Source organism: Phocoena phocoena, chromosome 11 (assembly GCF_963924675.1).
Source record: "Phocoena phocoena chromosome 11, mPhoPho1.1, whole genome shotgun sequence".
Classification (NCBI taxonomy): Eukaryota; Metazoa; Chordata; class Mammalia; order Artiodactyla; family Phocoenidae; genus Phocoena; species Phocoena phocoena.
In genome coordinates this window covers 4322600-4336068 of record NC_089229.1, presented here as the reverse complement: position 1 = coordinate 4336068, position 13469 = coordinate 4322600, and the positions used below count along the sequence as shown (strand labels likewise).

Here is a 13469-nt window from a genome sequence, read left to right as displayed (position 1 = left end):
TCATTCATTCCCTTATTTATTAAATAAGAAACTGCTGAGGCACCTACTACATGAAGGCACTGAGCCACAAACTGGGTAAACATGCCTGAGTAAAACATCCTCTCTGACCTCACAGAGCTTTCAGACTAGTAGGGAGGGAAGATATCAATACTCAATAATTGCATGCATGTACAAAGTAGAGTTATAACAGGCACTGTGATTAAGCACAGAGAGCTCTGAGAATATGTATCAGGGACGAGGTTGACCTGAGAAGCCAGGGAAGGCTTCCCACGGAGAAGTGTTTTTGGGGATCTGAAGACTGGTCAAGAATCAGACTGAAGTTCAAAAAGTCTATTAAATGTCACAATGCCAACCGTCCTGTACCAATGCTCCCTAGAATGTCTGCAGATTCAATTTTACATCTTTAGACTCTTTCTTCAATGTTAGGTTCTACTTCGAAATACCAATTTCTTCATGATAGATCATCATTGTCTTTAATACTTACTACCTTGGTCTTTGTTCTTCTCAATTTACCTATGATTAACTCAAGCCTTACTTCTAGGTCAGTAATTTGATTTTCAGCTATGTAATCCATTCCTTGTTATTTGCAATTTATTATTAGTTCAGTAATGTTTGTTCTTGATTTGTCTCCTTAGCTCTACATTTTTCTTTTTATTTTATTCCGTTTTAGCTCATATTTGAACCTGACTTTATGAATTCAAGCTCTTATTAAATTGTCCACAGCACAGAACACTTATGGGGGATTTTGTCCTGTAACCTTCTTCCACAAGGCTCTTTGACTTCTAAAAGCCTTTTAAATTATTCTTGCTTTTTATTATTATATGTACCTATAGCTGCCATATCGATTCTCTTCACCTTCCCTATATTTAATGTGGGCAGCTCTGGGCAAACCTTTTATTTTCTGTGACGGATAATTTTTTTGGTTGTCTCACCTAAAATTGAGATGGTTATCTCCTCTGAGCAACAGATGATGGACCAAGTATTTTTTGTTCTATATTCTAAGTATTTTCTTATCTATTGCCCATCATCTAAGGGCTTAGACGGCAGGGGTAAGAGAGCTGTGCTAAGGCTGTACATATGCTTTACTTGAATACCTGAGTTTTGTTCTTTCTTCTCAGTTTTTAATTAATATCCCATACCAAGGTTTCTCTCCTTGGGGGAAGAGAACAAATCCCATTCTTGGGGAGAGGGTTTTGATTTGGCTTCTCAATTTAACAAGGAGCCCTAGAGCCTTCACTTCCATCTAAGAGAAGCAGAGGTCCATGTTCTCCGATTCTATTTTAGTGATAATTTTTACTCTAAAGGAAACAAACATATGAGTTTGCTTCTTTCTAGATTAAGGGATAATAAGTGAGAATTCTCAGGAATTAATCGATGTATCAGTTTGCCTTCTGCATAATTAAGAACAAGCAATGCTATACGTCAATCTTTTTAAAGAAATTCTGGACTATTACCATTTTCTGAAGGTTATAGCATGATGTATGAGCCCCTTTCCTCTTTTGGTTGTTGAACTAGTTTCTCACTAGTTTTTGTCATTCTTCTTAGTATTAGGGGAAGAATTCTGTGACCCAGCCTTATTCCTCCATCATTGTCTAGAAGTTAAGACTAACACTTAAGAGTCAGAAAGGCAAAAAGGATGCTGTAAAGGAAACGAAGATGGGAGGCCAGAGAGACAGGAGGAAAACCAACAGAGTGTAGTATCATGGAGGCCAATGGACAGGTGTTTCCAAAGAGTGCAAGCGGTTAACACAGGGTACACTGGTGTCAGTGACAAAAGAGTGAGATGCCAGACCCCAATTCCGAAGGAAACAATTCTGTGAGGCTGACTCCCCAAGCAACAGGTTAGTAGATATTGCTGTACTGGGGCTAATGAAATACACTAGTAATACTGGATAGCAGTCACATTTGGAGAATAAAAATTCACTGTTTCAAAAGTATGCCAACAATGTCTACTGAAAAAAATATTTTAAAAAACCTGACATCATGAAGAAAATGAGGTTTGAGGACATGTGTCTATGGGCGACAGACTATTTTATGCACCTGTGTCCTTTGGGGATGTTGTCCATACCTGGACTTTCTGGGTAATGTGTTCGTGTCAATGTTTCTCCCCAATAATTACTTATCTAAAGACATTACTGGGAGTTATTTACATTTTACCTCAGTTATTTACTATTATGTTTTAAATATAAATAATAAAACACAAAACTTATAGATTTCTGAAATAACATTACTTCCTATTAATGGCAAATTTTTAATCCCAAATAAGAAAGCTTAGCCTTTTTATTTCAATTACCACAGCATCTGGGTGAAGTCTTTTAAGGTGTTCCAGAACCTCTGCTCTCTTTTGCTGACGTTTTCCCTCATGGGTATCAATTCCAGCATTCTGCAGTTCACTTCTAGTAAGATTCAGCTCTTCGTTAACTTCAGACATTCTTGATTTTGTCTTTTCAATTTCTTCCACTAGGGTTTCCTCTTGCTGTTTTTTCTCTTTCAAGAAATTCCTACACAACAGTAACAATAATACATTATACAGCAAAAAGAAAACCCCAAATTTAGGAATTACAAGATACAGTATACTCTAGTCTGGCATTGCAGAGGAATGGAATAATGCTCTATCAATTTTAAACGATGAAAAATACAATATAATAAACTTAGCACCAAACATGGGCAAAAGATATTTTAATCATTCTTTCTTGATCCAAAAGTTACAAATTTCTGGATTCTGAAAAAGAAAGGATAGGTCACTATAACCAGAGAAATCATCATAAGCTTAATGGTAAGTAAATGCCAATTAAAAAGAAATTCTTTGTGGTAGAATACTTAGGTGGTGCTAGCTTTCATGACATACTTTTATTATAAAATATCGGTAACAAAAGACAGTTTTAAGTTTCACCACTGTTAAACATTTATATTTTCAGAACTTAAACCTTAGTGGTCAAGGATAATTTTTAATTATCTACAATGAAATAAAAAAACAATGGAGGACAAAGACATTATGATACAGTGGAAGCATTCATCTGATGACTATACCACAAATATCGAGACCCCTGAGATACAAGAAAGCTGCAAGGAATTTGGTTTTACTATACTTACATGCATGTTTTTATATACTCCTCCAACTTCTCTATTCGCTTTTTATGATCTTCTATTTGTTCTTTTATTTGTTTTAGATTTTCCTAAAATAGGAAATGAAATCTGAAATCAATTACAGCAAATCCAAACAAAATTGATTACTTTTCACTATATGCCCAGAACTTACTATAACAGCATACATTGTTCTAAATTTGAAATATATATAACCACATGAAAATTCTTATAAGAGCACATTTTAACTTTGAAAAGGCAATACGGTACAGAGCTTTGAGGTTTCAAGGCTCAGGGTTCAAATCCTGACTCCATCATTTATGTCCTGGCTGGAGATACCAGATCTCCAGCAAGTTTACTTTGGTAACTTCAAACCCCAGGGGGATTATTTTCAAATATCTATATACAGTTCTTATCTCTCTCTCAAACTAACTCATTCAATAAATATTTATTCACTGCCTACCATGTGCTAGGAACTACAGATATAATAATGAACAAGACAGAGTCCCTGCTCTCAAGGACTAAGGTTTGGTGGGAGAAACAGACAAATAAGTAATTCCAATAGAGTGGCTCAGCACTATAATTGTATAGGAATCTCCGAGGCAGCTATAGGCTTGTGGAAGGAGGGCTTCATGCTCCACATTCACCTTATCACCAAGTCCAAGGATTGTGGTCGTCTCCAATTCGCTTCTCACCTTTAACATTCTCCCTGTCTCATGCATCCTGCGCATTATAGCCAGATTAATCTGTCTTACTCCATTACTAAGTGATCTAAACCCAGGAGTGTACAAAAGTAAAATACACAATTCTTTTTTCAGTATACAACAGCAAAAAAGAGAAGAAATACCAGTTTTCAAGTGGTAAAGGATAAAATACACCATGAAGTTAATGATCTCATTTTACTCATTTATCACAGAAATTCACCAAACAAACATCTACTATGCTAAGTGCCAACAGCTATAAAAATGATTAAGATACAATTCCTTTTCTCCAGGGACTCCCACATTTTGAAATTAGAGTCCCCATATTGAAATTCTGTTATCTCACTTAAGAATTCCATTCAGGCTTCCCTGGTGGTCCAGTGGTTAAGAATCCGCTTGCCAATGCAGGGGACAAGGGTTCAAGCCCTGGTCTGGGAATATCCCACATGCCGCGGACCAACTAAGCCCATGTGCCACAACTACTGAGCCTGCGCGCCTAGAGCCCGTGCTCCACAACAAGAGAAGCCACCGCAATAAGAAGCCCGTGCACCGCAGTGAAGGGTTGCCCCCACTCACTGCAACTAGAGAAAGCCTGCGTGCAGCAATGAAGACCCAATGCAGCCAAAAATAAATAAATAAAATAAATAAAATTTAAAAAGAAGAATTCCATTCAAAGAGACAGGAACAAGATTAGCTAACATCAAGGACCAAGTTTAGTCAACTGGAAACATCTGCCTCTGCCTTTACTCTGGCCAGTCCCAGGGCTTGTGTCAGGGCCTGGATGCTCCGTTGGACACGTCATGGGGGATAATCAGACTGCCTTGACACCAGGCATTCTGGATTCAAGATGCCAGCTGATCATGCTAGTTGTCTAGAAAAACCAACCCCTGCCCAGCCCCTAGTGATCTTGGATCTGTAGAAAGTTAAAGCCCTTTCCACCTGGGAACCACTAGTCCTGTGGGAAACCAAGTATGAGTACAGATTTTTTCATCTCTTTCCACCCTGATATGTTATTTCTTCTGTCAGTGTTTTTCTATTCAAAAGACAAGAGAGATTCAATCAACACTTACCGACATCTACCAAGTACATGGGACTTACAATAGGACACTATTACGAATCCTGCCTTTAAAAAACTTCCAGCCTAATAGAGCTATACCATTAACTGCACTTTTCCTCCAATCTGATAAAAGCCCTTAGACAGAAACAGATTAAGAACAATGGGTGATTAGGTGAGGAAGAAACTATTTTTCAGGGTTTTTTTTTGGTGGGGTGGGGAGAAAAGGCAGACCAGGGAAGACTTTGTGGTGTGGTAACTATTGAATTGAACATGTAACGATGAGTAGGTTTTCCCAAAATTAGCACGCACAGAGGCAAAAATGTGCAATGAGAAATCAGCATATAATTTTATAATGTGATTCAAATTATACCAGTGTTTTAAAAGTAATTACTGATATGTTATACATTTTTCTCCTTCCACAAAATGTCCTCTCTTTTACTCATATGATTATCAATATATAAGTATATTATCATATACTACCCTTCATATTTGTTTGTATTTTCATCTGCCAACTCACAAAGAGACTACAATGAGAGGCATACAGTGTCGGATTAAGAAGGTTCATTCTGGAGACAAAGTGTTTAGAATCAAATCCCAGTTCCTCCACTTACTAGTTCAGTCAAGTTAACTATCTCGTGCCTTGATTCCTTCATTTTTAAAATTCATTAACCCAACAAATACTTATTATCTGCTCTAGATCAGGAACTATTCTAGGTGCTTGAGATGTACCAGCGAACAAAACAAACATCCCTGCTCTTGTGCAGCTTACATTCTAGAGAGGGACAGTAGACAAACAATATGCAAATTAAACAGTATGTTAGGAGATAAACACTGGGAAAAACAGAGCTAGGGTAAGGGGAACAGAAGTGCACTGGGGACGACAATTTTAAATAGGGTAGTCAGGGTAGTAGGCCTCATTGAGAAGGCAACATTTGAGCAAAGACTTACAGGACATGAGAGTGTTAAAAATTAAGAAACGTAGGGAAAGCATGTTCCAAGCAGAGGAATAGCCAGTGCAAAGGCCCTAAGGCAGAAACATGTCTGATACGTTCCAGGAGGCCATTACAGCTAGACCACAGAGAACAAGAGCGAGAACAGAAAAACAGGAGATTTGAGAGGTAAATTGGGGTGGAAGGGGCAAGCAGATCATGTAAGTCTATGTAGGGCACTCAAGGACTTTGACTTAAACTTTATGTGCAAGGGGAAGTCACTAGAGGACTTCAAAAAGAGCAAGTTTCATGATCTGATTTAGATATTAAAAGCATCACTTTGGCTGCTGTGCTGAGACTATTATGAAGGAGACACAAGAGAGAAACCTTTCAGGCTACTACACTGATCTAAACAAAAAACAAAAAGATGGTGGCTTGGACCATGGTGGTAGCAATAGAAATGGAGAGAAGTGGTAAGAATTTTGGTATACTTTGAAGGTGGAGCCAACACAATTTCCTAAAAGAGTAAAAGATGGACTCCAAGATTTTTGACCTCATCAACCAGTAAGACTGATTTGTCATCATCAGAGACTGGAAAGACTATGTTTGGGGTGCATCTGGGTGTGAGCAGAAGTTCAGTTTGGGACTTAAGTTTAAGATATCTATTCAATACCCAGAATGAAGATGATGAGGAAGCAGCTGGATATATGAGGTTGTGAGCTAGAAATACAAACTTGGGAGTCATCAACAGATGGTATTTAAAGCTATAAGAATACAGAGGGTATGGCCAAGGTGGAGGAGTAGGAAAACCCTGAATTCACCTCCTTCCATGAGCATACCAAAATTACAACTACTTATAGAGTAACTATGAGAAAAACCTGAAGACTATCAGAAAAGATTTGCCACAAAAAAAGATATAAAGAAGGAACCACGAGACAGGTGAGCAGGGCAGAGACATGGTACAGTCAGGACCAATACCCCCGGGTTGGGGACTCATTAACAGAAGAAATATGACGATCGTAGAGGTTCTCCCCAAAGAGCAAGGGGTCAGAGCCCCACATCAGGCTCCCCAGCCCGGGGGTTCTGCACCAGGAAGGTGAGCCCCCAGAACGTCTGGCTTTGAAAATGAGCAGGGTTTACATACCAGAGAGCCAGAGGACTGTGGGAAACAGAGACTCTACTCTTAAAGGGTGCATGCAAAATCTCATATGCTCTAGGTCCCCGCACAGAGGCACTAGTTTGAAAGCAGCCTGGGTCAGGTCCACTTGCTGATCTTGGAGAACCTCCTGGAGAGGCAGGAGGCACCTGGGATCCCTCCTGGGGCACAGATGCTGGTGGCAGCCATCTGGGGGAGCTCATTCTATTGCGATGACACCAGTGCCGGCAAGCACTGTTTTGGAACCCTCCCTCTGGCCTAAAACTGCCCACCAGCAGGCCTGCACTGGTCATGTGGGGTCCACGCCCCACCCACCAGCGGTCAGCAGCAGCCCTGGGCCCTCCCAAGCTGTGCAGCCAGCCATGCAGGACCTGCCCTCACCTATCAGTGGGCCAGTAGCAGCTCTGCGCCCTTTAGGCCGCACAGCCAACCACATGGAAGCCTATCTCACCCTCCAGCAGCCGCAACCACTGCACAAAGTAGGGCCTTGCAGCCAACAGGGCCAGGGGCCTACCCCACCTACAGCATGCCCAAGTAGTTACCTCCCTGCCAACAGAAGGGTGCATGCAGCCCACACAGGGGGCACCAGTGGGGAGTGTGCTGCTGGGCCCCATAGGACATCTCTTACATAAGGCTACTTCTCTAAGATTAGGAAGCAAAAAACAACCTACCTAAAACATAGAAATACACACAGAGAATTAGGTAAAATGAGAGGACAGGGGAGTATGCTCCAAATAAAGGATTAAGACAAAACCTCAGGGGACTTCCCTGGTGGCGCAATGGTTAAGACTCTACGCTCCCAATGCAGGGGGCCCGGGTTCGATTCCTGGTCAGGAAACTAGATCCCACACGCATGCCGCAACTAAGAGTTCACATGCCATAACTAAGGAGCCTGCCTGCCGCAACTAAGGAGTCTGCCTGCTGCAACAAAGGAGCCCACGTGCCGCAACTAAGGAGCTCACATGCCGCAACTAAGGAGCTGGTGAGCTGCAACTAAGGAGCCCTCAAGACAACTAAGGAGCCCATGTGCTACAACTAAGGAGCCCACATGCTGCAACTAAGGAGACTGCAAGCAGCAACTAAGACCCAGCACAACCAAATAAATAAATAAAATTTTTTTTTTATAGAAAGACAAAACCTCAGAAAAAGAACTAAAGGAAATAAAGAGGAGCAATCCACCCCATAAAGATGCTCCAAGGTAATGATCATCAAGATGCTCACCAAAATAGGCAGAAGGATGGGCAAACACAATGAGAATTTCAACAAAGAGTTAGCAAATATAACAAAGAACCAAACAGATTAAGAATACAATAATTGAGATAAAAAGTTCACTAGGGGACTTCCCTAGTGGTGCAGTGGTTAAAAATCCGCCTGCCAATGCAGGGGCCACAGATTTGATCCCTGGTCCGGGAAGATCCCAAATGCTGCAGAGCAACGAAGGCCATGCGCCACAACTACTGAAGCCCACGTGCCCTAGAGCCCATGTGCTGCAACTACTGAGCCCGTGTGCTGTAACTACTGAAGCCCATGTGCCTAGAGAAGCCACTGCAATGAGAAGCCCACACACTGCAATGAAGGGCAGCCCCTGCTCACTGCAACTAGAGAAAGCCCATGTGCAGTAATGAAGACCCAATGCAGACAAAAATAAATTAAAAAAAAAAAGTTCACTAGAAGGAATCAACAGAAGATTAGATAATACAGAGGAATAGATCAGCAATCTGGAAACTGCCCAAGCAGAACAGAAAAAAGAATTTTAAAAAATGAGCATAGTTTAACAGACCCCTGGGACAATATCAAGTGTACTAACATTAGCATTACAGGGGTCCCAGAAGGAGAAGAGAGAGAAAAAGGGGCAGAGAACTTATTTGATGAAATAATAGCTTAAAACTTCCCTGACCTGGGGAAACAAACAAACATCCAGGTCCAGGAAGCACAGAGAGTCCTAAATAAGATGAACCCAAAGAGATCCATACCACGACACTTTATAATTAAAATGGCAAAAATTAAAGATAAAGAGAGATTCTTAAAAGCAGCAAAAGAAAAGCAACTAGTTATGTATAAGGAAACTCCCATAAGACTATGAGCTGACTTTCCAGCAGAAACTTTGCAGACCAGATGGGAGTAGCACAATATACTCTAAGTGATGAAAGGGAAAAACCTACAACCAAAACTCTACCAGGCAAGGCTATCATGCAAATTTCAAAGAGTGAGAATGAGTTTTACAGACAAGCAAAAGCTAAGAGCTCAGCACCACTGAACTGGCTTTATAAGAAATGTTAAAGGGACTTTTCAAAATGGAAAAGAAAAGGATACAACTAGAAATCTGAAAATTATGGAAAGAAAAATCTCACTGGTAAAGGCAAACCTACAGTAAAGGTAGTAGATAAACCACTTATAAAGCTAGTAGGAAGGTTAAAAGACAAAAGTAGTAAAATCATCTGTAACCACAATAAGTAGTTAAAGGATATACAAAACAAAAAGATGTAAAATATGATGTCAAAAGCATTAAACTTGGGACTTCCCTGGTGGTGCAGCGGTTAAGAATCTGCCTGCTAAGGCAGGGGACACAGGTTCGAGCCCTAGTCTGGGAAGATCCCACATGCCACAGAGCAACTAAGCCTGTGCGCCACAACTACTGAGCCTGTGCTCTTCAGTCCACGAGCCACAACTACTAAAGCCCATGTGCCTAGAGCCTGTGTTCTGCAACAAGAGAAGCCACCGCAGTCAGAAGCCTGTACACAGCAATGAAGAGCAGCCCTCGCTCACCGCAACTAGAGAAAGCCCACACACAGCAACGAAGACCTGACGCAGCCATAAATAAATAAATAAATATATTTATTTAAAAACAAAAAAAACATTAAACTTGGGCTTCCCTGGTGGCGCAGTGGTTGAGAGTCCGCCCGCCGATGTAGGAGACACGGGTTCGTGCCCCGGTCTGGGAAGATCCCACATGCCGCGGAGTGGCTGGGCCCGTGAGCCATGGTCGCTGAGACTGCACGTCTGGAGCCTGTGCTCCGCAACGGGAGAGGCCACAACAGTGAGAGGCCCGCATACCGCAAAAAAAAAAAAAATTAAACTTAAAGAGGGAGTAAAAATATATGAGGTTGTTAGAATGCAATGGAACTTAAGATATCAAAATAATCATATGTATATATGAATCATATATATTACATGTTACATATGACATAACATGTTCATGTATTATATATGAACCTCATGGTAACCACAAACCAAAAGCCTATGACAGATACACACAAAAAAAAGAGGAAAGGAATTCAAATATAACACTAAAAATAGTCATGAAATCACAAGGGAAGAGGACAAAAGATGAAAGGAATAAAAGATAATTACAAAGTGACCCAAAGACAATGAACAAAATGGCAATGAGTACATACCTATCAGTAATTACTTTAAATGTAAATGGACTAAATGCTCCAATCAAAAGACATGGAGTTACTGAATGAATTTTTTAAAAATGTATATGCTGCCTACAGGAGACTCACTTCAGATCTAGAGACACACGCAGACTGAAAGTGAGGGGATGGAATAAGGTACTCCATGCAAATGGAAACAAAAAGAAAGCTGAGGTGGCAATATTTATATCAGACAAAATAGTCTAAAACAAAGATGGGCATTATTATATAATGATAAAGGGATCAAACCAACAAGAAGATATAACAATTTTAAGTATATACGTGCCCAACATAGGAGCACCTAAATACATAAAGCAAATATTAACAGAGACATAAAGGGAGAAATTGACAGATACACAAAAACAGGAGGAGACTTCAACACTCCAGTTACATCAATGGACAATTCATCCAGACAGAAAATCAGTAAGGAAACACTGGCCTTAAACAGCACATTAGATCAGATGAAATTAATAGATACATATATGACATTTCATGCCCAAACAGCAAAATAAACATTCTTTTCAAGTGCACTTAGAACGTTCCCCAGGATAGATTAGATGCTAGGCCACAAAGCAAGTCGCAATACATTTAAGAAAACTAAAATCATATCAAGAATCTTTTCTAACCACAACAGAGACTAGAAATCAACTACAAGTTAAAAACTGCCCAAAACACAAATATGTGGAGACTAAACAATTACTACTAAACAACCAATGGATTGATGAAGAAATCAAAGAAGAAATTAGCAAAAACACCAAGACAAATGAAAATACAATGATCCAAAATCTATGGAATGCAGCAAAAGCAGTTCTAAGAGGGAAGTTTATAGTGACCTAAACTGAGGTAGCAGCTTTGAATGGGAGAAGATGTTTGCAATCAATATATATGATAAGGGGTTAACAACCAAAACATAGAAAGAACTCAAACAACTCTACATAAAAAAAAAGACCTGGACTTCCCTGGTGGCGTAGTGGTTAAGAATCTGCCTGCCAATGCAGGGGACACAGGTTCGCTCCCTGGTCTGGGAAGATCCCACGTGCTGTGGAGCAACTAAACCCATGTGCCACAACTACTGAGCCTGCACTCTAGAGCCCACGAGCCACAACTACTGAGCCCACATGCCACAACTACTGAAGCCCGCACCCCTAGAGCCCGTGCTCTGCAATGAGAAGCCACTGCAGTGAGAAGCCCATGCACCGCGATGAAGAGTAGCCTCTGCTCGCTGCAACTAGAGAAAGCCTGCATGCAGCAAAGACCCAATGCAGCCAAAAATAAATAAAATAAAATAAGTTTATAAAAAAAGAAAGACCTAATTAAAAAATGGGCAGGGTACCTGAATAGACATTTTTCCAAGGAAGACATATAGACAGCCAGCAGGCACATGAAAAGATGCTCAACATCACTATTCAGCAGGAAATGCAAGTCAAAACCACAATGAGATATCACCTCACCCCTGTCAGAATGGCTATTACAAAGAAAACAATAACAAGTGCTGGCGAGGATGTGGAGAAAAGTGAACTCTCTTACTGCTGGTGGGAATGTAAATTGGTGCAGCCACTATGGAAAACCTTATGGAGATTTCTCACAAAATTAAAAATTGAACTACCTTATGATCCAGCAATACCACTCCTGAATACTTATGCAAAGAAAACAAACACAATAATTAAAAAAGATATATGCACTCCCATGTTCACTGTAGTATTTTTTTTTACAATAGCCAAGATATGGAAGCAACCTAAGTGTCCATCAATAGATGAATGGATAAAGATGTGGTATATTATATATACAGTGGAATGTTACTCAGCCATAAAAAATGACATACCTATCCTCATTGTTCAAATTAAGAAATCAAAGTTCAGAGAAGTGAAATGCTTTATTTATACCAGCACAGGTCAGTGACAGGACAAGAATGGATGGAAGCCAGGTCTGCAGAACACTGTAATGCTGTCTTGATAGTTACCTCTCGTGTAGACTATTAAGTTCCTCTTGGGCTACGTCCTTAATGTTTCCAAATGACTTTCCACCTACATTATGATACTTGTTTTTTTCCTTTATCAACCCTCCTCCTAACCTCACTGGACTAACCTACATGTAAGAATAGACAATATCATCTGCCCACTCCTATCATTATACAGGTGCACATAAAATGCTTACTGACTATATGAATGAAGACACTGTCTGTTTATATCTTAGACCATGAAAGAGCACCTAAATGATACAATACTAAGCAGTCTAACAGGTAATCCAGAAAATTTAATTAATTCCTTATGTCTGATGTAAATCCATTTATATACTGAAAAACCAATATAAAAAAGGGAATAAAATTTCATGAAAAATAATTCTAAGTCATTACTGCCCAAACCAAGGTACCTGAGCTTCCCCATGCCTCCTCTTTTCAAATGCCAGTCTTTCTTCATCAGCCTTTTGTTCCCACTGCAGCTTTTCCAATTGTTGGGTCATTATAGCCACTTTCTTTCTTACTTGTTCCTTAAGTTCTTTGTATTGATCCAGCTGTATAAAGAGCATTTAAACATTGCTAACTCACTTAAAGAAGCATGAGAGGAAATTCTTTATATGCTATCCTTCACTAGCTGATAATTAAACTTATCAAAATTATGTTTTATATAAATTAGACCATAATTAGCCATTTTCTCTAAGATAGCATGAACATAAAATGAACGTCTTCTTATTTAAAACTGTTTAGATAGATCAATAAGGTATTCAAAACCAACTCTATAAGGTCTCTGTAAGAAATTCTTAAAAGAGAAAGAGCATTAAAACTCATTAAAATTCTTAAAAAAGTTCAGAGAAAATTGTGTATTTTTCTATTTATACAGTCACAATTATTTTAGTATATATATTGTGATATAAGGTTATTATAAAATTAATGAAAGATAAATGACAAATTTAGTTGAGGGAATATTTGAAAACTCAATTATAAATTTTTGGATATCTACTATTGACTTATAATTAAATCTTATGTACTAAATGAATATTAATCAATCACTTAACATTTTAAATAATCTTAAGGAATCAATTTCCCTTTTGTCAATTAAGTGATCATGTTTCTTCACAGCCATATACTATCTGACTTTTAAGTTTTTACAATATTCATGAGGAAAAAAATGA

The 13469-nt window shown here is 39.4% G+C and overlaps 1 protein-coding gene across 1 annotated transcript in view; it reads right to left on the bottom strand.

Annotated features, from left to right (window-relative positions):
• SMC1B (structural maintenance of chromosomes 1B) overlaps positions 1 to 13469 on the bottom strand; it is an 85924-nt gene that overhangs the window by 45054 nt on the left and 27401 nt on the right. The window contains exons 7-9 of the mRNA XM_065887293.1: positions 12711 to 12851; positions 3094 to 3176; positions 2294 to 2501 (exon numbers count right to left, since the gene is read on the bottom strand). Of these exons, the coding sequence (XP_065743365.1) occupies positions 2294 to 2501; positions 3094 to 3176; positions 12711 to 12851 (432 nt within the window). The remainder of the gene's footprint in view (positions 1 to 2293; positions 2502 to 3093; positions 3177 to 12710; positions 12852 to 13469) is intronic.